This window comes from Heptranchias perlo, chromosome 9, assembly GCF_035084215.1.
Source record: "Heptranchias perlo isolate sHepPer1 chromosome 9, sHepPer1.hap1, whole genome shotgun sequence".
In the NCBI taxonomy this organism is placed as follows: domain Eukaryota; kingdom Metazoa; phylum Chordata; class Chondrichthyes; order Hexanchiformes; family Hexanchidae; genus Heptranchias; species Heptranchias perlo.
The window spans coordinates 81,832,510-81,859,154 of NC_090333.1; the positions used below are offsets into that span (position 1 = coordinate 81,832,510).

At 49.4% G+C, this 26,645-nt stretch overlaps 1 protein-coding gene across 1 annotated transcript; it reads right to left on the reverse strand.

Moving 5' to 3' along the window:
* Window positions 1-21,698: 21,698 nt before the first annotated feature.
* ier5 (immediate early response 5) lies at window positions 21,699-23,488 on the reverse strand. Its single transcript, XM_067989765.1, has one exon. It carries the CDS (start codon window positions 23,226-23,228, stop codon window positions 22,329-22,331), a length of 900 nt encoding a protein of 299 aa, XP_067845866.1. The 5' UTR covers window positions 23,229-23,488; the 3' UTR covers window positions 21,699-22,328.
* Between the last annotated feature and the right edge of the window lie 3,157 nt (window positions 23,489-26,645).

The window sequence follows — 26,645 nt, forward strand, 5'->3', positions numbered from 1 at the left end:
GCAGTAGCAACATGGATACAGAATTGGCTAAATGACAGGAAACAGAGAGTAGCAGTGAATGGTTGTTTTTCAGACTGCAGGGAGGTGTGCAATGGTGTTCCCCAGGGGTCAGTGCTGGGACCACTGCTTTTCTTGATCTGTTTTAATGACTTGGACTTGGGAGTTCAGGGCACAATTTCAAAACTTGCAGATGACACAAAACTTGGAAGGGTAGTGAACAGTGAGGAGGATAGCGATAGACTTCAAGAGGACATAGACAGGCTGGTGGAATGGGCAGACACATGACAGATGAAGTTTAGAAAAATATGCATTTCAGTAGGAAAAATTAGGAGAGGCAATATAAACTATAGGGCATAGTTCTAAAAGGGGTACAAGAACAGAGGGATCTGGGGGTATATGTGCACAAATTGTTGAAGGTGGCAGGACAAGTTGAGAAAGCGGTTAAAAAAGCATACGGGGTCCTGGGCTTTATAAATAGAGGCATAGAGTACAAAAGCAAGGAAGTCATGATGACCCTTTTTAAAACACTAGTTCGACCACAACTGGAGTATTTTATCCAGTTCTGGGCACCGCACTTTAGGAAAGATGTGAAGGCTTTAGAGAGGGTGCAGAGGAGATTTACTAGAATGATTCCAGGGATGAGGGACTTTAGTTATGTGGATAGACTGGAGAAGCTGGGATTGTTCTCCTTGGAACAGAGGCGGTTGCGAGGAGATTTGATAGAGGTATTCAAAGTCATGAAGGGTCTAGACAGAGTAGGTAGAGAGAAACTGTTCCAATTGGCGGAAGGGTCAAGAACCAAAGGACATAGATTTAAAGTAATTGGCAAAAGAACCAAAGGTGACATGAGGAAAAACTTATCCACGCAGCGAGTTGTTAGGATCTGGAATGCACTGCCCGAGGGGGTGGTGGAGGCAGATTCAATCGTGGCCTTCAAAAGGGAACTGGATAAAGTACTTGAAACGAAAAAATGTGCAGGGCTACGGGGATAGGGCGGGGGAGTGGGAGAAGCTGGATTGCTCTTGCACGGACTCGATGGGCCCAATGGTCTCCTCCCGTACTGTAACCTTTCTATGATTTCTATGATTATATGATCGCAAAGACCAATGTGCAGCTGAATGCTGGTTAGAATTTAACAGGCCTTCTTCCCGCATTCATGAGGCCACATATTTGAGATGGGTTGGCCCTTGGGATGAGGACCCTCTTCCACTGGGCTGTCTGCTGCTGCGTCCACAGCTGCACCCCTCACCCACCTCTCGCTCGCCTGGATTGCTCACCTTTACACAGCTGGGCTCTCCACTTGATATCAGGATACCAACAGAGGCCCTGGAGAAGGTGCATAAAAGATTTACAAAGATGATACCAGAAGTGGGAGGTTATACCCAGTCTAATCCCATTTTCTTGCTCAATCTCCATACCAATTAATAATCCACCCAGTCTAATCCCACTCTCCTGTCACTAAGCACCTTCAGGAGAGGAGGAATGGAATGCATTCAAGACGGTTTCCTAGAGCAAAAGGTCATGGAACCAACCAGGGAACAAGCTATTTTAGATCTTGTATTACGTAAGGAGACAGGGTTAATTAGTAATCTCACAGTAGGAGATCCTCTGGGAAAGAGTGATCATAATATTATAGACTTTCACATTGAGTTAAGAGTGACATACTTAAGTCAGAAACTAGAGTCTTAAATTTAAATAAAACCAATTACTTAGGTATGAGTGGCGAGTTCGCTAAGGTAGATTGGGGGAAACCAAATTAAAGGGTATGATGGTTGAAAAGCAATGGCAAACATTTAAAGAAATATTTCAGTATTCTCAACAAATATACATTCCATTGAGAAATAAAAAGTCCAAGGGGAAAGTGATCCATCCGTGGCTAACTAAAGAAGTTAAGGACAGTATTAGATTAAAAGAAGAGGCCTATAATGTTGCCAAGAAGAGTAATAAGCCTGAGGGTTGGGAGAGTTTTAGAAACCTGCAAAGGATGACCAAAAAACTGATAAAAAGAGAGAAAATAGAATATGAAAGTAAACTAGCAAGAAATATAAAAACGGATTGTAAGAGCTTCTACAAGTATGTAAGAAGGAAGAGAGTAGCAAAAGTAAACATTGGTCCCTTAGAGGCAGAGACAAGAGAAATTATAATGGGGAATAAGGAAATGGCAGATGCGTTCAACAAATATTTTGTATCTGTCTTCACAGTAGGAGACACAAAAAGCATACCAGAAATAGTGGGGAACCAAGGGGCTAATGAGAGTGATGAACCTAAAGTAATTAATATCAGTAGAGAAAAAGTACTTGAGAAACTAATGGGACTAAAAGCTGATAAATCCCCTGGACCTGATGGGCTACATCCGAGGGTTCTAAAAGAGGTGGCTGCAGAAATAGTGGATGCATTACTTATGATCTTCCAAAATTCCCTAGATTCTAGAACGGTCCCAGCGATTGGAAGGTGGCAAATGTAACCCCGCTATTTAAGAGAGGAGGGAGAGAGAAATCAGGGAACTACAAGTCAGTTAGCCTCACATCAGTCGTCGGGAAAATGCTGGAATCCATTATTAAGGAAGTGGTAACAGGGCACTTAGAAAATCATAATATGATTAGGCAGAGTCATCACAGCTTATGAAAAGGAAATCGTGTTTGACAAATTTATTAGATTTTTTTGAGGATGTAACTAGCAGGGTAGATAAGGGGGAAACCAGTGGATGTAGTATATTTGGATTTTCAATAGGCATTCGACAAGGTGCCACATAAAAGGTTGTTACACAAGATAAGGGCTCATGGGGTTGGGGGTAACATATTAGCATTTTTTTTTTATTCGCTCATGGGATGCGGGCGTCGCTGGCAAGGCCAGCATTTATTACCCATCCCTAATTGCCCTTGAGAAGGTGGTGGTGAGCCGCCATCTTGAACCGCTGCAGTCCGTGTGGTGAAGGTTCTCCCACAGTGCTGTTGGGTAGGGAGTTCCAGGATTTTGACCCAGCGACGATGAAGGAACGGCGATATATTTCCAACTCGGGTGCCGCAACGATCAGTGCTTGGGCCTCAGCTATTTACAATCTATATTAATGACTTAGATGAAGGGACTGAGTGTAATGTATCCAAGTTTGCTGATGATGCAAAGCTAGGTGGGAAAGTAAGCTGTGAGGAGCACACAAAGAGTCGGCAAAGGGATATAGACAGGTTAAGTGAGTGGACAAGAAGGTGACAGATGGAGTATAATGTGGGGAAATGTGAGATTATTCATTTTGGTAGGAAGAATAGAAAAACAGAATATTTTTTAAATGGTGAAAAACGATTAAATGTTGGTGTTCAGAGAGACTTGTTTGTCCTCATACAAGAAACACTATAAATTAGCAAGCAATTAGGAAAGCAAATGGAACGTTGGCCTTTATTGCGAGTTGGATGGAGTACAAGAGTTAGGAAATCTTACTACAATTGTATAGGGCTTTGGTGAGACCCCACTGTCTTGTCTTCTTATCTAAGGAAGGATATACTTGCCTTAGAGGCGGTGCAGCGAAAGTTCACTAGATTAATTCCTGGGATGGGAGGGTTGTCCTATGGGAAGAGGTTGAGTAGAATGGGCCTATACTCTCTGGAGCTTAGAAGAATGAGAGGTGATCTAATTGAAACATATAAGATCCTGAGGGGGCTTGACAGGGTAGATGGTGAGAGGTTGTTTCCCATGGCTGGAGAATCTAAAACTAGGGGGCATAGTCACAGGATAAGCGGTCGACCATTTAGGACTGAGATGAGGAGGAATTTCTTCACTCAGAGGGTTGTGAATATTTGGAATTCTCTGCCCAGAGGGCTGTGGATGCTGAGTCGTTGAGAATATTCAAGGCTGAGATAGATAGATTTCTAGACTCTAGGGGAATCAAGGGATATGGGGATCGGGCAGGAAAGTGGAGTTGAGGTCGAAGATCAGCCATGATCTTATTGAATGGCGGAGCAGACTCGAGGGGCCACGTGGCCTACACCTGCTCCTATTTCTTCTGTTCTTATGTTCTTAGGGGAGTGGGCCCATGGAACTGTACCCCAGTGAGAGTCAGTACCTTCAGGAGAGGAGGGGAGTGGGGCCCATGGAACTGTACCCCAGTGAGAGTCAGTACCATCAGGAGAGGAGGGGAGTGGGGTCATGGAACTGTACCCCAGTGAGAGTCAGTACCCTCAGGGGAGGAGGGCAGTGGGGCCCATGGAACTGTACCCCAGTGAGAGTCAGTACCTTCAGGAGAGGAGGGGAGTGGGGCCCATGGAACTGTACCCCAGTGAGAGTTAGTACCTTCAGGAGAGGAGGGGAGTGGGCCCATGGAACTGTACCCCAGTGAGAGTCAGTACCTTCAGGAGAGGAGGGGAGTGGAGCCCATGGAACTGTGCCCCAGTGAGAGTCAGTACCTTCAGGATAGGAGGGAAGTGGGGCCCATGGAACTGTACCCCAGTGAGAGTTAGTACCTTCAGGAGAGGAGGGGAGTGGGCCCATGGAACTGTACCCCAGTGAGAGTCAGTACCTTCAGAAGATCTCAGAGCCCTTGTAATATAGGATGAACTGTCACAGACACTTTAACAGCCCTTACAAGCTGCACAGCTGTAATTTTCTGTGTTATTCGTACATTGAATGCGATAGACCGATTAAGGCAGTTCGAGACCACTTTACAATGTGGAATAGCTGAAGTCCGGGTTTGCCCGATGCTGCTCTGGCTGTGTTCCCCCGCCCCTCCCCTCCCACCCTTCCTTTTGTGTAACTTCCTCGCCGGTACCATTACTGGGTACATTCCCCAGACAACAATACTGTGCCTGTGCAGTGTGCAGGGACTGGTGACTGACCCCCTGAGGTCACGACACTGGATGCCAGCTGAGGAGGGCCGTTCCCCCAGACTGCTCAGGGACGTCGCAGCAAGCTCTGCACACAAGGCTCTAATTAGCATGTGCAGAATAAACAGGCCTTTCAGAACCATGGCACCTCCATTTTCTGCATTGAATGGGCTGTCATTCACTGACTGGGCCGATTCATTCCTGCTCTTTATTTTGTCTCCACCTCACGCACCAAATCCAAATATGGATTTTTTTTTTTCTCTGTGGAGTTAGATCTTTCCTGCAGCGGAAAATCTAGTCCCCTCCCCAACTCCGCCTCCCCCCTTACAACTTACTCCAAGCACTTCTTCACCCGCACTAAGCTCCCGCCTTCCCTCCTCTCCAACTGCACTGGCTCTCCCTGCCCTGTACCACACTTTCAAATCTCACCGTCACTTCGCACCGCTTTACTTTAGTGCGAGATTAATGTAGCCTCATGCTCCCTCCCCTCCTCCGATACTGGTCGTCTTTCACTCTCTTCTCTCCTCCTACTCCTAACTCACTCTTTCCGCTCCTCCTATTCCTCCTCCCTCCGCTCCTCCTATTCCTCCTCCTATTCCTCCTCCCTCTGTTCCTTCTGTACCTCCTCCCTCACTCCCTCCGCTCCTCCTATTCCTCCTCCCTCGCTCCCGACTCTCCTATTCCTCCTTCGCTCCTCTTCCCACACTCCCTCTATTCCTCCTCTCCTACTATTGCTCTTCCCTCACTCCCTCTATTCCTCCTCTCCTCCTATTCCTCTTCCCTCACTCCCTCTTTCCTCTTCTCCTCCCATTTCTCTTCCCACACTCCCTCTATCCGCCTCTCCTCCTATTCCTCTTCCCCCCCTCCCTCTATCCTCCTCTCCTCCTATTCCTCCTCCTTTGCTCCCTCTAACCTCCTCTCCTCCTACTCCTCTTCTCACTCCCTCTAACCTCCTCTCCTCCTATTCCTCTTCCCTCGCTCCCTCTATTCCTCCTCTCATCCTATTCCTCTTCCCTCACTCCCTCTATCCTCCTCTCCTTCTTTTCCTCTTCCCCGATGCTCTCTCTATGCCACCACCAGTGATGGTTTTTTCACCCAGTACACCTCTGCCCTATGGAACTCCCTCCCTAGATCTCTCTGCCATTGCCATCGCTCTCCCAGCTTTCAGAATCTTCCTCAAATCCGTCTCATTGTCCGAGCTTTGCCACCTCCCATCCTCAACCCTCTCCACGTTTCCCTTTTACTCTCCTGCTCAGCGTCCAACTGTTCTTCCTCATCGATGTAAATGGCTTTGAGACGTCTCCTTGTACAGTGTCTCAGTGGGTAGCACTCTCACCTCTCAGTCAGAATGTCGTGGCGGCAGTAGGAATATGGGGCCGAGCTGTCGGCTTCTTCCATGGAGCTGGATAGCAGGTGAAGTAGTGGAGAGCGGGGCTGCCGCTGTATGTACACGGGACTGACACTTGTGAGCGGGGAGTGCGAATAAATCCTGGGGCCTGGGCACATTAGTCCTTCGTCCTTGTTCCCGGTCCCAGTTGCCATCTGCGGGCTGTGCTGAATTAGTCGATCTTGGGGCCTGGGGGGGGTAACTATGGGTCCGTGCCCTAGCGAGAGTCAGAGTGGAAGAATTAAACTAGGCCGCGGGTTAGGTCTCATAACAGGCCGCAGCGCCCCGGGTTAGGGGGGGACGGGGGTGGAATCAGTAGCAACAGCTGCCCTACTGTCAGTCTTGGCTCAGTGGGCACCACTCTGGCTTCTGAGTCAGAAGGTCGTGTGTTCGAGTCCCACTCCAGAGACTTGAGCACATAATCCAGGCTGACACTCCCAGTGCAGTACTGAGGGAGAGCTGCATTGTCGGAGGTGCCGTCTTTCAGATGAGATGTTAAACCGAGGCCCCGTCTGCCCTCTCAGGTGGATGTAAAAGATCCCTTGGCCACTATTCGAAGAAGAGCAGGGGAGTTCTCCCGGTGTCCTGGCCAATATTTGTCCCTCAACCCACATCACTTAAAACAGATTATCCGGTCATTGCTGTTTGTGGGATCTTGCTGTGCGCAAATTAGCTGCCGTGTTTCCTACATTATAACAGTGACTACACTTCAAAAATAATTCATTGGCTGTAAAGCACTTTGGGATGCCCTGAGGGTGTGAAAGGCGCTATAGAAATGCAAGTCTTACTCTTTTTCTTCCTGTACATAGGAGAGCAAATCCCTCAGTCTGGTGCTGACTCAATTGGTCCACAAGGTCCCAAGCTTGACTTTGCTGAGTTAGTTGATCTAATTTGGGCCCCTCCACCTCCCCCCACCCTGCAGGGTTGCCAACCCTGCAAAATATTGGAGATGGGGGGAAAAAGGCCGATTCTTGACTGACAGTCAAGAATCATCCGATCGAGTAAAGAAGAGTCTGTTCATTCTCCAATCAGTGTGGGAAGGCGGGGCATGTCGGGGGACCATTGCCGAGGGGGGGTTATGTGATGAATCCTCCAGGAATACATCCGACCAGAGTTGGCAACCCCAAACTCAGAGGGAAGTCACTGCCTCGGGCAGCTGTATGAGGCCGGTTGGTGGTTATCACTGGCTGATGCCCAGGACCAGGTCATCTGCCCAACAGGTGCCAGTGAGACCTGGGAAGGTGAGAAGATAGCTGCGGAAGTTGGGGGAGAGTGCTGCCTGCAAGTGAGTAAATCAGACCCTAAAGGCTTCTCTCCTGAGTTAACCAATCCCAGCCAGGGTTCCTACTACTGACCCATACCCTACCGGAAAGCTGGTGCGTGTGGGTGTCAGGCTGAGGACGGGAGACGCGTGATGACTCCCCATGGTGGAAAAGCTCAGCGACACCCACTGTCATGGATCAAGAGTGACTGGTGCCCATGGAAACCATACCCCAGCCCCAGTCAGTGCCCCCAGGATTGGGGGGGGGGGGGGGGAGGTAACCCCAGACTTAGTACAAGTGACGTACACAAACCAGGCGGTCCCAGGAACCACACCTGCCTCCGACTCATCCTCTCACCCAATCGGCTGACAGCTCGGTTTTATTTAAATGCCCCTTTTTTCCTCTCCCCCGTCTTGCGCGGGGGCACAGCTCTACTGGCATTGCAGGCCTCAGTGAGGGTTTGCTGGCTATTCAACTGCTGGTGGCATCGCAGCCTGTGAGCGCCCACAGGCTATTCAACTGCTGGTGGCATCGTCAGCCCTCAGCAAGTGTCCGTTGGCTATTCAACTGCTAGTGGCATCACAGCCCTCGGTAAGTGTCCACTGGCTATTCAACTGCTAGTGGCATCGAAGCTCTCAGTGAGCGCCCGCGTGCTAATCAACTGCTGGTGGTACCGGCAGCCCTCAGTGAGTGTTCATTAGCTATTCATTGCTGGTGGCATCACAGACCTCATTGGGTGTCCGCTGGCTATTCAACTGCTGGTAGCATCGCATGCCTCAGTGAGTGTCCGCTAGCTATTCAACTGCTGGTGGTGTCGCAGCCAATCAGACATTTTCCTTCCTTCCACTCCACTTCTAGCAGGAGTCGCTAGTTAGGAAACAAGAGTAGGAACTCTGGCTGATTCCTCCCCCCACTCCCCTCCCCCCAGGCCACTGTTGCTGTGACTGCAATGGGCTAACACGGCGCAGATAAGAAGCTGGCCTCTTCCAGATCTGTGTGGCTCCCTAACACACCACACAGTGCCTTTACTCACTGAGCCAGCGGGTGGTCTGGCAGAAATAGGTTTCATGTTTCACTGAAAAAGATCAGCAGCGATCTGAGGCAGATCTGTCACTGAGAGGGACTGGATAATTGTTTGCATTTGTAGCAGGGCCGTATAAGCAGCAATGTTTGAATAACTCTCATCCCTGAGGTTTACACAATGACAAGAACCTCTCAAACTGGTTCAATCTGGAGGCAGAGAGGAATTCTCCAGGTTTTTTTCCCTAATTGGCCTGGGTTTTCATCTGTTTTTTTGCCTCTCTCAGGATATTACATTGCCACACACAAATATCACACAGACCCACAGACACACACGACACACGGACACACACACACGCACAACACACAGGCACTCACACACACACACAGACACACACAACACACAGACCCAGACACACAGACACACACAGCACAGACCCCCACAATACACAGACCCACACACACACAACACACAGAAAGACCCCCACAATACACAGACCCACACACACACTCACACACACACACACACACACAGACACACACAACACACACAGCCCCAGACACACACAGCACAGACCCCCACAATACACAGACCCACACACACACACACAACACACAGACAGACCCCCACAATACACAGACCCACACACACACACACAACACACAGACAGACCCCCACAATACACAGACCCACACACACACACACAACACACAGACCCAGACACACAGACACACACAGCACAGACCCCCACAATACACAGACCCACACACACACACAACACACGGACACACACACACGCACTCACACACACACAGACACACACAACACACAGACCCAGACACACAGACACACAGCACAGACCCCCACAATACACAGACCCACAAACACACAACACACGGACACACACACAACACACAGGCACTCACACACACAGACACACACAACACACAGACCCAGACACACAGACACACACAGCACAGACCCCCACAATACACAGACCCACACACACACACAACACACGGACACACACACACGCACTCACACACACACAGACACACACAACACACAGACCCAGACACACAGACACACAGCACAGACCCCCACAATACACAGACCCACAAACACACACAACACACGGACACACACACACGCACAACACACAGCACAGACCCCCACAATACAGAGACCCACACACACACAACACACGGACACACACACAACACACAGGCACTCACACACACAGACACACACAACACACAGACCCAGACACACAGACACACACAGCACAGACCCCCACAATACACAGACCCACACACACACAACACACAGACAGACCCACACACACACAACACACAGAAAGACCCCCACAATACACAGACCCACACACACAAACACACGGACACACACACACGCACACACACAGGCACTCACACACACACACAGACACACACAACACACAACACACAGACCCAGACACACAGACACACACAGCACAGACCCCCACAATACACAGACCCACACACACACACAACACACAGACAGACCCCCACAATACACAGACCCACACACACACACAACACACGGACACACACACACGCACACACACAGGCACTCACACACACACAGACACACAGACACGCACAGCACAGACCGCCACAATACACAGACCCACACACACACAACACACAGCACAGACCCCCACAATACAGAGACCCACACACACACAACACACGGACACACACACAACACACAGGCACTCACACACACAGACACACACAACACACAGACCCAGACACACACAACACAGACCCCCACACTCACAGACACACACAACACAGACCCCCACACTCACAGACACACACAACACAGACCCCCCCACACACAGACACACATATGGTATTGAGATAGAGGATCAGCCATGATCATATTGAATGGCGGAGCAGGCTCGAAGGGCCAAATGGCCTACTGCTGCTCCTATTTTCTATGTTTCTATGTAAGCACACAGACCCACACAATACACAGACCCACATACACACAGACTCACATACACACAGACTCACATACACACAACACACAGACCCACACACACAGTCACAACACAGACACACAACATACACTCGCACACACCCAGACACACCCAGAGACACACACAACAGTGACACACAAACAAACCCCGCCACACAGACACACACACACCCAGCCACACACACACAGACACACATCAACCACACACACTCACACCACACAGAGAATTACATAGAACGTACAGCTAGAAACAGGCCATTCGGCCCAACTGGTCTATGCCGGTGTTTATGCTCCACACGAGCCTCCTCCCTCCCTACTTCATCTCACCCTATCAGCATATCCTTCTATTCCTTTCTCCCTCATGTGTTTATCCAGCTTCCCCTTAAATGCATCTATGCTATTCGCCTCAACTACTCCTTATGGTAGTGAGTTCCACATTCTAACCACTCTCTGGATAAAGAAGTTTCTCCTGAATTCCCTTTTTGATTTATTAGTGACTATTTTATATTTCTGGCGCCTAGTTCTGGTCTCCTCTGCAAGTAGAAACATTTTCTCTACATCTATCCTATCAAACCCTTTCATAATCTTAAAGACCCCTATCAGGTCTCCCCTCAATCTTCTCTTTTCTAGAGAAAAGAGCCCCAGCCTGTTCAGCCTTTCCTGATAAGTATATCTTCTCAGTTCTGACATCATCCGAGTAAATCTTTTTTGCACCTTCTCCAGTGCCTCTATATCCTTTTTATAATATGGAGACCAGAACTATTCAGTGTACTCCAAGTGTGGTCTGACCAAGGTTTAATACAAGTTTAACATAACTTCTCTGCTTTTCAATTCTATCCCTCTAGAAATACGTTGCTATTTTTAGTGATTTGTGTATCTGTATACCCAGACTCCTCTGCTCCTCTATCCCGTTTAGACTCTTGTTATCCAAGCAGTGTGTGGCCCCCACACACACCCCCCACACACCCAAAAACCGCACACCCCCACACACACCCCACACACACACACCCAAAAACCGCACACACCCCCACACACATAAAAACCGCACACACCCACACACACATAAAAACCGCACACACCCACACACACATAAAAACCGCACACCCCCCACACACATAAAAACCGCACACACCCCCACGCACATAAAAACCGCACACACCCCCACACACATAAAAACCGCACACACCCACACGCACATAAAAACCGCACACACCCCCACACACACAAAAACCGCACACACCCCCACACACATAAAAACCGCACACACCCCCACACACATAAAAACCGCACACACCCACACGCACCCCCACACACACACAAACCGCACACACCCACACACACCCACCCAAAAACCGCACACACCCCCACACACATAAAAACCACACACCCCCACACACATAAAAACCGCACACACCCCCACACATAAAAACCGCACACACCCCCACACACATAAAAACCGCACACACCCACACGCACCCCCACACACACACAAACCGCACACACCCACACACACCCACCCAAAAACCGCACACACCCCCACACACATAAAAACCACACACCCCCACACACATAAAAAACGCGCACACACCCCCACACACACACACCCAAACCGAACACACCCCCACACACATAAAAACCGCACACACCCACACACACCCAAACTGCACACACCCACAAAAATCCAAACCGCACACACCCACACACATACAAACACACACACACATACCCCACACACACACATACCCCACACACACATAAAAACCGCACACACCCACACACACACATACAAACCGCACACACCCACACACACCCCCACACACACAAACCGCACACACCCACACAAACCGCACACACCCACACCCACCCACAAACCGCACACACCCACACACAAACCGCACACACCCCCACACACACACAAACCGCACACACACACACAAACCGCACACACCCACACACACACATACAAACCGCGCACACCCCCACAAACCGCACACACCCCCACACACATACAAACCGCACACACCCCCACAAACTGCACGCACCCACACAAACCGCACACACCCACATACACACACACAAACCGCACACACACACAAACCGCACACACACAAACCGCACACACACAAACCGCACACACACACACACACACAGCACACACACACACACACACAAACCGCACACACCCCCACAAACTGCACACACCCACACAAACCGCACACACCCACACACACACACACAAACCGCACACACACACACAAACCGCACACACCCACACACAAACCGCACACACCCACACACAAACCGCACACACCCACACACACACAAACCGCACACACCCACAAACCGCACACACACACAAACCGCACACACACACAAACCGCACACACACACACACACATACAAACCGCACACACCCACAAACCGCACACACCCCCACACACATAAAAACCGCACACACCCCCACACACATAAAAACCGCACACACCCCCACACACATAAAAACCGCACACACCCCCACACACATAAAAACCGCACACACCCCCACACACATAAAAACCGCACACACCCACACACACACAAACCGCACACACATACAAACCGCACACACCCCCACACACATACAAACCGCACACACCCCCACACACATACAAACCGCACACACCCACACACACCCCCACACACATACAAACCGCACACACCCCCACACACATAAAAACCGCACACACCCACACACACCCCCACACACATACAAACCGCAAACACCCCCACACGCGCACACACACACACACACACACACACATACCCCACACACCCTCGAGGGTCACATGTGCAGGCTGCCCACTTTAGGGTGGAGGTGACTGTGCCCTACCAGGGAGGTCTCCACTGGACTAAATGTAACATTGATGTTTCTGCTCAACTAACGGAGGGGCTATCAAACTATGCAATGTAACCGGCAGTCCCAGAGTCGGGAATCTGTAGCTGATTTCCTGAGCTGGAATGTGTAATGTGGAAAGAATTCCCGAAGCTGCATTCCTGATTCTCACCCTCCCCCTGCCAAGGAGCAAATCCACTTCGGAGAACTTCCTGCCTGTCCTGCTTCGCAAGGGGGAGGAAAGGAGCAGGCTGGGAGGGACCAAAACAAGGATGTAATGCAGACGGGTTAAAGTACTGGGAATTCCAGGGTTTGTGGGTTATTTAACTACAGAGGGCATCACTATCCTGTTCTCAACCGACGCCCACACTCCTTTGAGCAGGTGTCACTGGGTGGCGATAATCAGCAGGAGCAATTCTGGATTTTAATTTACAGTGAAAGGGAGGACACATCACCTTTCCCTCCCAAAATATGAGAATTGGACACTGCATTACATTATACATTTAAAATCCAGTGAGGCCATTCCAGTGTAATGTACGGTGAGTGCTAATAGCTTGTACATGATTCACACGGAAGATCCACAGATTGATTCCCTTTTACCCAATGTGTACTGTACATGTACAGGAGCCAACACTGCAACACACACGGACCGTACAGTACCAGACAGGAGCGAATCATTCCCTTTTACCCAGTGTGTACTGTACATGTACAGGAGCCGACACTGCGACACACACGGACCGTACAGTATCAAATGGAAGTGAATCGTTCCCTTTTACCCAGTGTGTACTGTACATGTACAGGAGCCGATACTGAGACACACGAGACATACAGTACCAAACAGGAGTGAATCGTTCCCTTTTACCCACTGTGTACCAGGAACAGGAGGAGGCCATTTAACCCCTCGAGCCTGTTCCGCCATTCAACGAGATCATGGCTGATCTGTGACCTCACTCCATATACCTGCCATAGCCCCATATCCCTTAATACCTTTGGTTAACTAAAATCTATCAATCTCATGTTTAAAATTAACAATTGAGCTAGCATCAACTGCCATTTGCGGAAGAGAGTTCCAAACTTCTACCACCCTTTGTGTGTAGAAATGTTTCCTAACCTCACTCCTGAAAGTCCTGGCTCTAATTTTTAGGCTACGTCCCCTAGTCCTTTTTTTTTAAAGTTATGCCCCTTAAAAGGTGAGGGGGGGTGGGGGGTGGGGTTGGATATAAATTTGTTCCTCTATTGACGACACTGGGATAAGCTATGTCATCTTTATAGCAAGTTAAATCATAATATTATGGCTGGTGTCCACTACATTCTCCAGACCCTGAGGTGCCCACCGGTCGCAGAAAGCCTCAAGTGTACCGGCAGACACCACATTCTCCATCTCCAGGGCCACCCGGGCATGGACAAGGCCGCGGAAGAGAGGCAGGCAGAGGGAGCGACCGCCCTCAGGGACTGCGTCCAACCTGGGCCTGTGGATGGCCACATTGGCCAGGCCCAGGAGCAGACCCATGAGGAGGTCCTCCCACTTACCCGCCCCCACTCTGCACTGGGTGGCCAAAGATCAGGAGCGTGGGACTGAAGTGCTGCCAGAAATTGAGGAGCAGCCCCTTCAGATAGTGGAAGAGGGGCTGCAACCTCTCATACTCCATATACACACAGTACACGGACTCATCCAGGCCGCAAAAGTCACAGACGGCCTGGGAGGCCATGAGGTGGCTTAAGAGCCGCTTTGTTGCGACGGCTCCATGCACTATTCGAAGAGCCAATATTTATCCCTCAACCAACATCACTGAAACAGGTCATTATCTCATTGCTGTTTGTGGGATCTTGCTGTGTGAAAATTGGTTTGCTACATTACAACAGTGACTACACTCTGAAAGTACTTCATTGGCTGTAAAACGCTTTGGGACGTCCTGAGGTCGTGAAAGGCTCTATATAAATGCAAGTTCTTTCCTTCTTCATATGTGTAGCAATCTTAACTCTAAGCCAGTTGAGACATGTAGAGAACGGAGAAAGAAACTGCTAGGCTTTCATTTTATTCCATGCTCCCTTCACCACGAAGAACATCAGCCAACATGTCAGTCACTGACCAGGCTTCAGAATAAATCGCTTGTGCGACATACTTTTGAGACTTTTCTGATAAGGTAAATGGAATATAAAAGACAAGTAATTTCTTTTTAAAAAGTAGCAGCATATGACTCCAATTGGAGCAGTCAACTCCTGGAGGGCTTTTTTTTTGGGGGGAGGTACCTAGTTCGCTAGAGGTGTCCTATAGCAACAATCCAGCTGGTTCTCCATGCGCCAGGAATGCTGAAGCTGGATAGTAGCTCTCCGTTACAGCTCACCCTGAACTTAGCAGGGCTGTGGAGTGGAAATCCTCAACCACTCATGGCAGAAGGGAGTTGCAGCAAAAAGCACCACGTGCCAGCACCGGCATTTAGCAGCATGCCGTACAGCCTCGACAAAGCCCCATTTGGCCAGCAGCACGGGGACAAAGCTTCTCTCTCTAATAGAGGAAAGAGGGGGGATAAAACCTCGTACATCAGACATGGCAATGGTTGGTAGCTCACTAGCCTGACTCGTGGGCACTGGAAGAAAGGCCCAGTTAATTAGCGCCAGCTAAAGTGAGCTTTTGCTCCACTACCTGTGTAACCCGTGACTCAGTGGGTAGCACTCGTGCCTGAGTCAGAAGATGTGAGTTCAAGACCCACTCCAGAGACTTGAGCTCATAATCTAGGTGGGGCACCGAGGGAGTGCTGCACTGTCGGAGCTGCCGTTTTTCAGATCTCTCAGGTAGATGCAGAAGATCCCACGCCGCTATTCAAAGAGCAGGGGGGGATCCCCCAGTATCCCTCCATTTAAATTATTTTTTTTTAATTATCTGGTCATTTATGTCATTGCTGTTGTGGGATCTTGCTGTGCTGAAATTGGCTGCCGTATTTTCCTACATCACAACAGTGACTACACTTCTTTTAATAGAACCCGTGTAGGAGACGCTGGGTTGCCCCAGTGTCATCAACCCAGAATAAATCTAACAAAAGTGCCCTGAAGAGCACAGCTAATAAAACACCTAAATCATACAAAAAAGGAAACTTCGCAAATTAAATCAGAATATTATCTGTGTCCACTATGCATTCCAGTCCCTGCGATGCTCACCGGTCACGGAGGAGTGACTACACTTCAAAAGTAGTTCATTGGCCGTGAAGCACTTTGGAATGTTCTGAAAGGAGTGATATAAATGCACGTTCTTTCTTTCTTCTTTACCTCAAACTCCCAAGTCCTGCCCCAGCATTTACACAACGTACAATCTAGATCACCTCCAATCAGAATCTTACAATTCCATTCAGCCCTTTGCAGCTGTGCCAGCTCTCTCAAAGTTATCCATTTAGCCATAACCTTTTCCATCTTTTCTTTTTCAAATATTTATCTACTTTTAAAAGCTATTACAGTTTCTGCTTACCACTGTTTCTGGTCAGGCATTCCATACCCTAACAACCCTGCATTAAAAAAAGCTCCCCAACCTCCCCCTTTGTCCTTCTGCTGAATCTAAATTTAAACCCTCTAGTTACCGACTCAAAAAGCCACGGGATGTTTAACCTTATCAAAACCCCGCAGTTTTGAACACATTTGTCCGATCTCCCCTCAACCCTCTCTGCCCTAATGAAAAGAGCTCCAATTCCTCTGGCCTCACCCAATGACTAAACCTTAATATCCTCTTATTGAACCTCTTCTTCACACTCTGCATGACCAACCCCTCTCCTACCTGTGACACTGTAGCACCTAACGTTTTAATCATTTAGTCAACAGCAGAGATCTCAGTGACAAAACATTTCAGTAACTTCATACAACTAAAGACACGTGATTGGTATGTGGGGGGGGGGGGGGGGGAGGGGGTGGAAATCGAGGCCCAATAGGGCAAAGGTCATGCGAGAGACTTTTCATTGGCCCAATTTTAAAGTTAGCTGATTTGCTCCCCTGTCAAAAGAGCGAAAGATTCATCAACTTTATTTAAGTCAATTGGACTGATCAGATATTAGACATGCTTAACTGGTTAACACATAGGCACAGGAGTAGGCCATTCAGCCCCTCGTGCCTGCTCCGCCATTTGATAAGATCATGGCTGATCTGTGAGCTAACTCCATATACCTGCCTTTGGCCCATATCCCTTAATACCTTTGGTTGCCAAAAAGCTATCTATCTCACATTTAAATTTAGCAATTGAGCTAGTATCAATTGCCGTTTGCGGAAGAGAGTTCCAAACTTCTCTCACCCTTTGTGTGGAAATGTTTTCTAATCTCGCTCCTGAAAGGTCTGGCTCTAATTTTTAGACTGTGCCCCCTACTCCTAGAATCCCCAACCAGCGGAAATAGTTTCTCTCTATCCGTTCCCCTTAATATCTTATAAACTTCGATCAGATCACCCCTTAACCTTCGAAACTCTAGAGAATACAACCACAATTTGTGTAATCTCGCCTCGTAACTTAATTGTAGGTACACAGAAACAGGAGTTGGCCATTTAGCCCCTCGAGCCTGCTCCGCCGTTCAATTAAATTACGTTTGATCTGTATCTTAACTCCATCTGCCCACCTTTATTCCACATCTCTTGATACCCTTACCTAACAAAAATCTATTAATCTCAGTCTTGAAATTTTCAATTGACCCCCCCACCCCAGTCTCAACAGCTTTTTGAGGGAAGAGAGTTAAAGTTAAATGCTGGACAAAAGCTTCAGGTGAGCACATTAGGCAGCCAGAACCACGATAGGGACCCCTTGTCCTCACCTTTCACCCCACCAGCCTCCACATTCAACGTATCATCCTCCACCATTTCTGCCACCTCCAGCACGATGCCACCACCAAACACATCTTCCCTTCCCCTCCCCTCCCAGCATTCCGAAGGGACCGTGCCCTCTGTGACACCCTGGTCCACTCTTCCATCACCTTCAACACCCGCTCTCCTCCCCACGGCACCTTCCCGTGCGAGCGCAGGAGATGCAACACCTGCCCTTTCACCTCCTCCCTTCCCACCGTCCAGGGCCCCAAACACTCCTTCCAGGTGAAACAGCGATTTACCTGTACTGTATTCAGTGCTCACAATGCGGTCTCCTCTACATTGGGGAGACCAAACGCACGCTGGGCGATCGCTTTGCTGAACACCTCCGCTCTGTCTGCAAGTGCGACCCTGAACTGTCGGTCACTTGCCATTTTAATTCCCACTCGTCATCGGCCTCCGACACTGTTCCAATGGAAGCTCGAGGAACAGAACCTCATCTTTCGATTAGGCACTTTACAACCTTCTGGATTCAACACTGATTTCAATAACTTCAGATCATAACCACTGCTCCCATTTTTTCAGACACCAGGTTCTGGTAATGGTTCTGCTGTTGCCATTTACAGCTCCTCTAGACCCATCTTTTGTTTCTTTACTTGCTCCATTCCCACCCTCCTTCCCTTGCACCATCATCTTTTGTAATTTAATCACTCCTGCCCTCCACCCTATCACAGACCTTCCCTTGTGTTCTTTCCTCTCCCACCCCCCACCCTTTCCCTAGCCCTGCACTTGCTTAAAAAGTTAAATCTTCAACTTTTTCTAGTTCTGACGAAAGGTCATCAATCTGAAACGTTAACTGTTTCATTCTCCACAGATACTGCCTGACCTGCTGAGTATTTCCAGCATTTTCTGTTTTTATTTCAGATTTCTAGCATCCGCAGTATTTTGCTTTTGGTTAATCAGTCATACACTAGCTTGAGCAGCTGAATATCAGAAGTACAATTCCTTAATTACCATTGAACACAGTGAACAGAACACAAATCTACTGTACTCCTTGGAGATTAGCTGTTTTTAAAAACAGCCCCCCCCCCCCCCTCAAGTCACACAGACCAGAACAGCCCAGGGTCAAAACTGCTGAAGCACTAATTGGGGTATTAAATTCATCTCAGTGCCACTGAGCTCAGGGGAGGGAGATTTTTTTTAAAAAAAAGTCAGCCAGCATTCCCACTCCCACTTACAATCCACAGAAACCCAGCTGGAAAATACACATGTGGACGTCAGGCGAGGGCAAGATCAGGATTGGCAATGGCGCCCAGAGTCAAATAGCCAGCTAACAATCAGCACTATGCTCACGCAGGAACAACAAGTTGAGTACTGGAGAGCATGGAACCAGAACTTAGCAAGTTTTGGGGGCCCTGCAGAACAGTAAATGAAAATTAGATTTAAAAACACTCCTGTTTTTTTCTAAAAAAAAAATCTATTCCAATTTACAGTTAAGCACAGATAGAAAGAACTTGCATTTAAATGGTGCCTCTAATCCTCAGAACATGCCAAAACACTTCACAACTGATGAAATACTTTAAAAGTGCAGTCACTGTTGTAATGTAGGGAAATACAGCAGTCAATTTGCACACAGCAAGATCCTTCAACAGCAATACGATAAATGGTCCGATAATCTGTTTTACTGATGTTGGTTGAGGGATAAATGCTGGACAGGACACCAATGACATCACTGGGGTCAGGGATAAGGCTTTAAGAGGTTACTGAATTGGACCAGCCTGAAGGCGCTGAATGCCATACTTGGAACTGGTGTAAATACTCAGGGTTACGTGACCGAGCCTGGGAGGTGAATTCAAAACCCACAACACGGTCAGACACAGCAACACCTCCGAGCCAATGTTCCCAGAAAAAGTCATCAACTGATTAACGAGAACTGACATAAAGGGTAAACGCTTCGCAACCATCTCAAGCCACAAGCACTGTACAATCACCCAGTGCGTTTATACATGCTCACCTGTTTTCTAGCTTATTCAGCATTCTTACCATGTCTACGTTAATTATCAAACCAAATAATAAACAAACAAAGACAAATCATTTTATTATACTGGTCAAGGACGCACTCCGGTCCCTGCAGTGCCCACCGGTCGCGGAAAGCCTCAAGCGTACCGGCAGACACTGCATACACCCCGTCCAGGGAGACCCGGGCGCGGAGAATGCCGCAGAAGAGAGGCAGATAGTTGGGAGTGACCACCCCTGGGTTTTCGTCCAACAAAAAAAGGTCAGAACACGAAAGCCAACAGATACCAGAGGAAGCCCCGTGCCTGTGCTTTGGGGGCTCCAGTAAAAGGGTTTCTTCGGCAGGAACAGGAGGAGGCCATTCAGCCCCTCAAGTCTGTTCTGCCATTCACTTAGATCATGGCTGATCTGTTTCTTAACTCCATCTACCCACCTTGGTTCGTAACTCTTAATACCCTTGCCTAACAAAATTCTATCAATCTAATTTTTGAAATATTCAATTAACCCCCAACCTCAACAGCTTTCTGGGAGGGAAAGAGAATTCCAAATTTCCACTCCCCTTTGTGAGGAAGTGCTTCCTGACATCAGCCCTGAACGGTCCAGCTCTAATTTTAAGGTTCTGCCCTTTGTTCTGGACTCCCCCGCCAGAGGAAATAGTATCTATCCACCCCATCAAATCCTTTAATCACTGGTGGCCGAATTGACTGCCATGTCTAAAATCACAACCACCAGTCTGAGGGGGTCCACCCAGTTTCCCAGGTAAGTATGCAGGAAGAACAAATTGCATTCATCTGATCCTGCTTAGCCACCATCTTGCAACCCCTCAAAAGGCAAGGGTGGGGGGGGCGGGGGTGAGGAGGAGGAAAGAAACTATTCCAAGAGACGAAACCGTTAAATCAGACCTCCCTGGCCATTTTTAAACTAAAAAAATGAACAACTAGCAATCAGTAAAGCCAGTACAGACAACCTTGGAGGGGAGGGGGACAAAAAAAAAAGCTAGGGCCCCCACTCCTGATCACAAACCAGTCACTCCTGCTGGAAGAGGAGTGAGACAATCAGGATAAACCTTCCAGAGCTGAATAGCCAATCAATACTTGGGCCCCAGCAATGGAGGGACCAATCTGTGCAACCAGATCCCAAATTTGGGGGAGGGGGGGGAAAAAAAAGAGAATTAAAATTTATTAAATAAAACTGTCACCTTCATTTTTAAAAAAGTGCACGAGAGAAAGTCCACTCTCCTAAAGATTTTTTTTTTAAAAACAAAAAAAAAAATTGGCAAATTCACCTACTAAAAACCAGCTTTGGGCGGTTGAGTGTGTAAAAAAAAAAGTTGCGGTTGAATCTTGCAGTCTGAACTTTACCCTACTTAGGGCTGACAAAAGCAGCACTGTCTCTTTAAAGAGAGTCCAACACATTCCTCCCCAACAATAGCCACAAAGCAAACTCCCCTCCCCCCAGCCAGCACACTGCAAGGGAGAGTTAACCCTTCGTGGACCAATGCGTACGTGTCCCAAAATGAACAAGCCCAAAAGCAAGATTAATTTAAAATAACCTTTTAATTTGTGTAAATTACACCAGACATACAACAAAAAAAAAACCAACAGTACTACAAAAACAACAGAGAACAATCTTCAGAGTTTCCAAGTCTTTATAGAACAAAGACAATTTTTAAATTAAGGAAGTACAGAAGCGTGCCCAAACAGATCTCTCGTCGGGAGTCCCATGCAAATTTCATTCGGGAAAGGGCACAGAACAAGCGGAAAAAAGGCAATTTATCCACTCAGCAAGGAGTTGCATTTGGCTTTTAAAAAAAAAACATATAAAACTATATAAAAGAACTCAAAACTCTTTTTGCCTTCCAAAAAGAGTTTAGCTGGGCTGCAAAATTACACATTTGAACCAAATAAAAATTCAGGAACTCCCAACTCAAATTCAAGAATTAACACCCCCCCCCCTCTCCCCCGAACACGCCTGCCCTCTCCTCTTAAACTCTATTTCCTCATTGGAAGTGGTGAGTGAAGCTGCTCGCCACGTGGTGCTGAGGGGCACCTTCTGGGGCAGGGAATGGGATAGCCCAAACCAATGCCCCACGCAGTGCATGCTCCAGAACTAACTTGAGCGCACTGAAGTCCTGGTCTCCATCTCGCCTTCCCACCCCCAAAGTCTTTTAGAAGGCGACAATCGCCCTGCTCCAGGAGCCGATGTTACCCAAGACTTGGTCGCAGCAGATCTGCCCGCTCTCTCCTTCACTCTCCTCCTTACTCAAGAGTCCAGAGAAACTGGAGCCAAAGATGGTAATGAGACTGGAGACGTTGGAGGTCTCCATCTCCTCTTCCTCCTGGCGGGCGGTGGCTGTGATGACCAGTTCCTGCTCTGTCCTGGCCCTTTTGCGGGGGCTCTCCGGCTCTGTCCCCCCTTTCTCTCCGCTCCTCCTTTTCCTGGCACACGGACCGAGCGCCTTGGCCGATGAGTCACGGCCTGGCGGACCCTCCTGCTCCCCCGGAGTCCTTCGCTCCACCTGCCCGGCGCATGCAACTGCAGGTCGGCGGGGGGTTCCCTGCTCGCGGGCGGTCTGGTCGTCTAGCCCCCGCTCCTGGGGGGGCTCGTTGATAGTCCTCTCCACCGCAGCCCAGCTTGGAGCCTGCTCCTGGGGGTCAGTCCTCTCCCCCGCAGCCCAGCTTGGAGCCTGCTCCTGGGGGTCAGTCCTCTCCCCCGCAGCCCAGCTTGGAGCCTGCTCCTGGGGGTCAGTCCTCTCCCCCGCAGCCCAGCTTGGAGCCTGCTCCTGGGGGGGCTCACAGACAGTCCGCTCCTCCACCTCCGCCCAGCTTGGCCCCTGCTCGCCGGGGCGGACCACCTGCCGGAAGCCTGCCGGCCCCAGGTGGACCTGGCCATGCGCCTGCAGGTAGAGCTCCTCCTGCTCGTTCAGGTAGACCTGCCGGGCGCTCCTCAGCACCAGGGACACCAGCAGGTTCTTGTGCAGCTTGATGCCTCCCCTCTGCACCCGGGAGGAGTAGATCTTCCCCAGGGAGATGGTCATAATGCGGTGCGCCTCCACCTTGAACTCCATGGTCGCGGTCCAGCCTCCCAGCGCCGGGAAATGAAGCCCCAGGCCGGCGAGAAACCTGCCCGACTCCTGCCGCCGGTTAATCGATCCGATTGCAGTGCTGGGCGTGAGCGATTAATCGATTTCCTCTTCTACCCGGGAGGCGGGGGTGGATGGAAAGATTGTAACTCCGACGGTAGCCGCCCCTGGGGCTCCGCTCACACTGCGCCGATCCCGGCCACTCCTCCCGCTCCCGCCCGTTCCCGGATCTCCCCCCCCCCGCGCAGACTCGGCCGATCCCGGATCCTCCCGCCCGTTCACACTCCGCCGACCCTCGTTCACACCGCTACCGCTCCGCCTCCGCCTCCGCCGCCGCCGCTGCTCCGGGAAATAGTAACCGTTTAAAAATAGCCCGCTATTTATACCGCCCCGGCCACACGACGCCGTCCAATCACCGCCGCCGCAGGCGTTCCAATCACGCAGACCCCGCCCCCCGGCGGGCCCGGCCTCGGCCAATAGGAGCCGGAGTTTGCCGCAGCTTTATTTGAATAGAAGCCGTCACCAAGGCGCTCTTAAAGCGGCACCGCGCCCATCTCCCCCCGCGTCTTAAAGGATTTTCGGCTGCACACCTGAAAATACTGTGGATCTCAAAAAGAGCAGGCAATGTGATTTTCTTTTTTTTTTTTACCTCGCAGCTTGACCAGTAAGCATGGAGTGTCCCCACATTATAATCCATCTGCCACCTTCTTGCCCACTCGTTTAACCTGCCTATATCCTAGAACTAGCCGCCTCTAGCCAAGCTGTTCCAGTACAGCTACAACACTGGCATCTACCCGACAATGTGGAAAATTGTCCAGGTATGTCCTGTCCACAAAAAGCAGGACAAATCCAATCCGGCCAATTACCGCCCCATCAGTCTACTCTCAATCATCAGCAAAGTGATGGAAGGTGTCGTCGACAGTGCTATCAAGCGGCACTTACTCACCAATGATTTGCTGACCGATGCTCAGTTTGGGTTCCGCCAGGACCACTCGGGTCGAGACCTCATTGGACAAAAGAGCTGAATTCCAGAGGTGAGGTGAGAGTAACTGACCTTGACATCAAGGCAGCATTTGACCGAGTGTGGCACCAAGGAGCCTTAGTAAAATTGAAGTCAATGGGAATCAGGGGCTGGAGTCATACCTAGCACAAAGGAAGATGGTGGTGGTTGTTGGAGGCCAATCATCTCAGCCCCAGGACACTACTGCAGGAGTTCCTCAGGGCAGTGTCCTAGGCCCAACCATCTTCCACTGCTTCATCAATGACCTTCCCTCCATCATAAGGTCAGAAATTGGGATGTTTGCTGATGATTGCACAGAGTTCAGTTCCATTCGCAACCCCTCAGATGATGAAGCAGTCCGTGCCCGCTTGCAGCAAGACCTGGACAACATCCAGGCTTGGGCCGATAAGTGGCAAGTAACATTCACGCCAGACAAGTGCCAGGCAATGACCATCTCCAACAATGATGTGGAGATGCCGGTGATGGACTGGGGTTGACAATTGTAAACAATTTTACAACACCAAGTTATAGTCCAGCAATTTTATTTTAAATTCACAAGCTTTCGGAGATTTTCTCCTTCCTCAGGCAAATGTTTCAAGATCTCCTTGAAGCCTACGCATTTATGCGTAGGCTTCAAGGAGATCTTGAAACATTTGCCTGAGGAAGGAGAAAATCTCCGAAAGCTTGTGAATTTAAAATAAAATTGCTGGACTATAACTTGGTGTTGTAAAATTGTTTACAACCATCTCCAACAAGAGAGAGTCTAACCACTTCCCCTTGACATTCAACGGCATTACCATCGCCGAATCCCCCACCATCAACATCCTGGGGGTCACCATTGACCAGAAACTTAACTGGACCAGCCACGTAAATACTGTGGCTATAAGAGCAGGTCAGAGGCTGGGTATTCTGCGGCGAGTGACTCACCTCCTGACTCCCCAAAGCCTTTCCACCATCTACAAGGCACAAGTCAGGAGTGTGATGGAATACTCTCCACTTGCCTGGATGACAACAACATTCAAGAAGCTTGACACCATCCAGGACAAAGCAACCTGCTTGATTAGCACCCCATCCACCACCCTAAACATTCATTCCCTCCACCATCGGCGCACCATTGCTGCAGTGTGAACCATCCACAGGATGCACTGCAGCAACTCGCCAAGGCTTCTTCGACAGCACCTCCCAAACCCACGACCTCTACCACCTAGAAGGACAAGGGCAGCAGGTGCATGGGAACAACACCACCTGCATGTTCCCCTCCAAGTCACACACCATCCCGATTTGGAAATATATCGCGTTCCTTCATCGTCGCTGGGTCAAAATCCTGGAACTCCCTTCCTAACAGCACTGTGGGAGAACCTTCACCACACGGACTGCAGCGGTTCAAGAAGACGGCTCACCACCACCTTCTCAAGGGCAATTAGAGATGGGCAATAAATGCTGGCCTCGCCAGCGATGCCCACATCTCATGAACGAATAAATTAAATTCAATCCCGTTGCAAACTCTTTGTGTCCTCCTAAGTAGCTGCTAACTGCTGTCCTGCTAAGTAGCATCTTAAAGGAGGAGAGAGAGTTGGAGAGATGGAGAAGTTTAGGGAGGGAATTCCAGAGCTTGGGGCCTCGACAGCTGAAGGCAGGGCAACCAATGGTGGAGCGATTAAAATTGAGGATGCGCAAGAGGCCAGAATTGGAGGAGCGCAGAGATCTCAGAGGGTTGTAGGACTGGAGGAGGTTACAGAGATTGGGTAGGTAGAGGCCACGGAGGGATTTGAGAACAAGGATGCCAGACCAGGAGCCTATATAGGTCAGTGAGCACAGGGGTGAGTTAGGATACAGGCAGCAGAGTTTTGGATAAGCTCAAGTTTACAGAGGGTGTAAGCTGGGAAGCTGGCCAGGAGAGCATTGGAATAGTCAACAACACGGATGAGGGTTTCAGCAGCAGATGAGCTGAGGCAGGGGCGGAGATGGGCGATGTTATGGAGCTGGAAATAGGCGGTCTTGGTGGAGAGGAAATGGGGTCGGAAGCTCAGCTCAGGGTCAAATAGGTCTCGAAGTTTATGAATGGTCTGGTTCAGCCTCAGTAGCCAGGGAGAAGGATGGAGTCGGTGGCTAGAGAACGGAGTTTGTGGCCGGGACCGAAGACAATGGCTTCGGTCTTACCAACATTTAATTGCAGGAAATTTTTGATCATCCACTACAGGGTGTCGGACAAGCAGTGTGACAAATGAGAGGCAGTGGAGAGGTCAATGGAGGTGGTGGTGAGGTAGAGCTGGGTGTCGTCAGTGTACACGTGGAACCTGAAATCGTGTTTTTGGATGATGTCGCTGAGGGGCAGCAAGTAGATGAGAAATAGGAGGGGGCCAAGGATAAATCCTCGGGGGACTCCAGAGGTAACGGTGCGG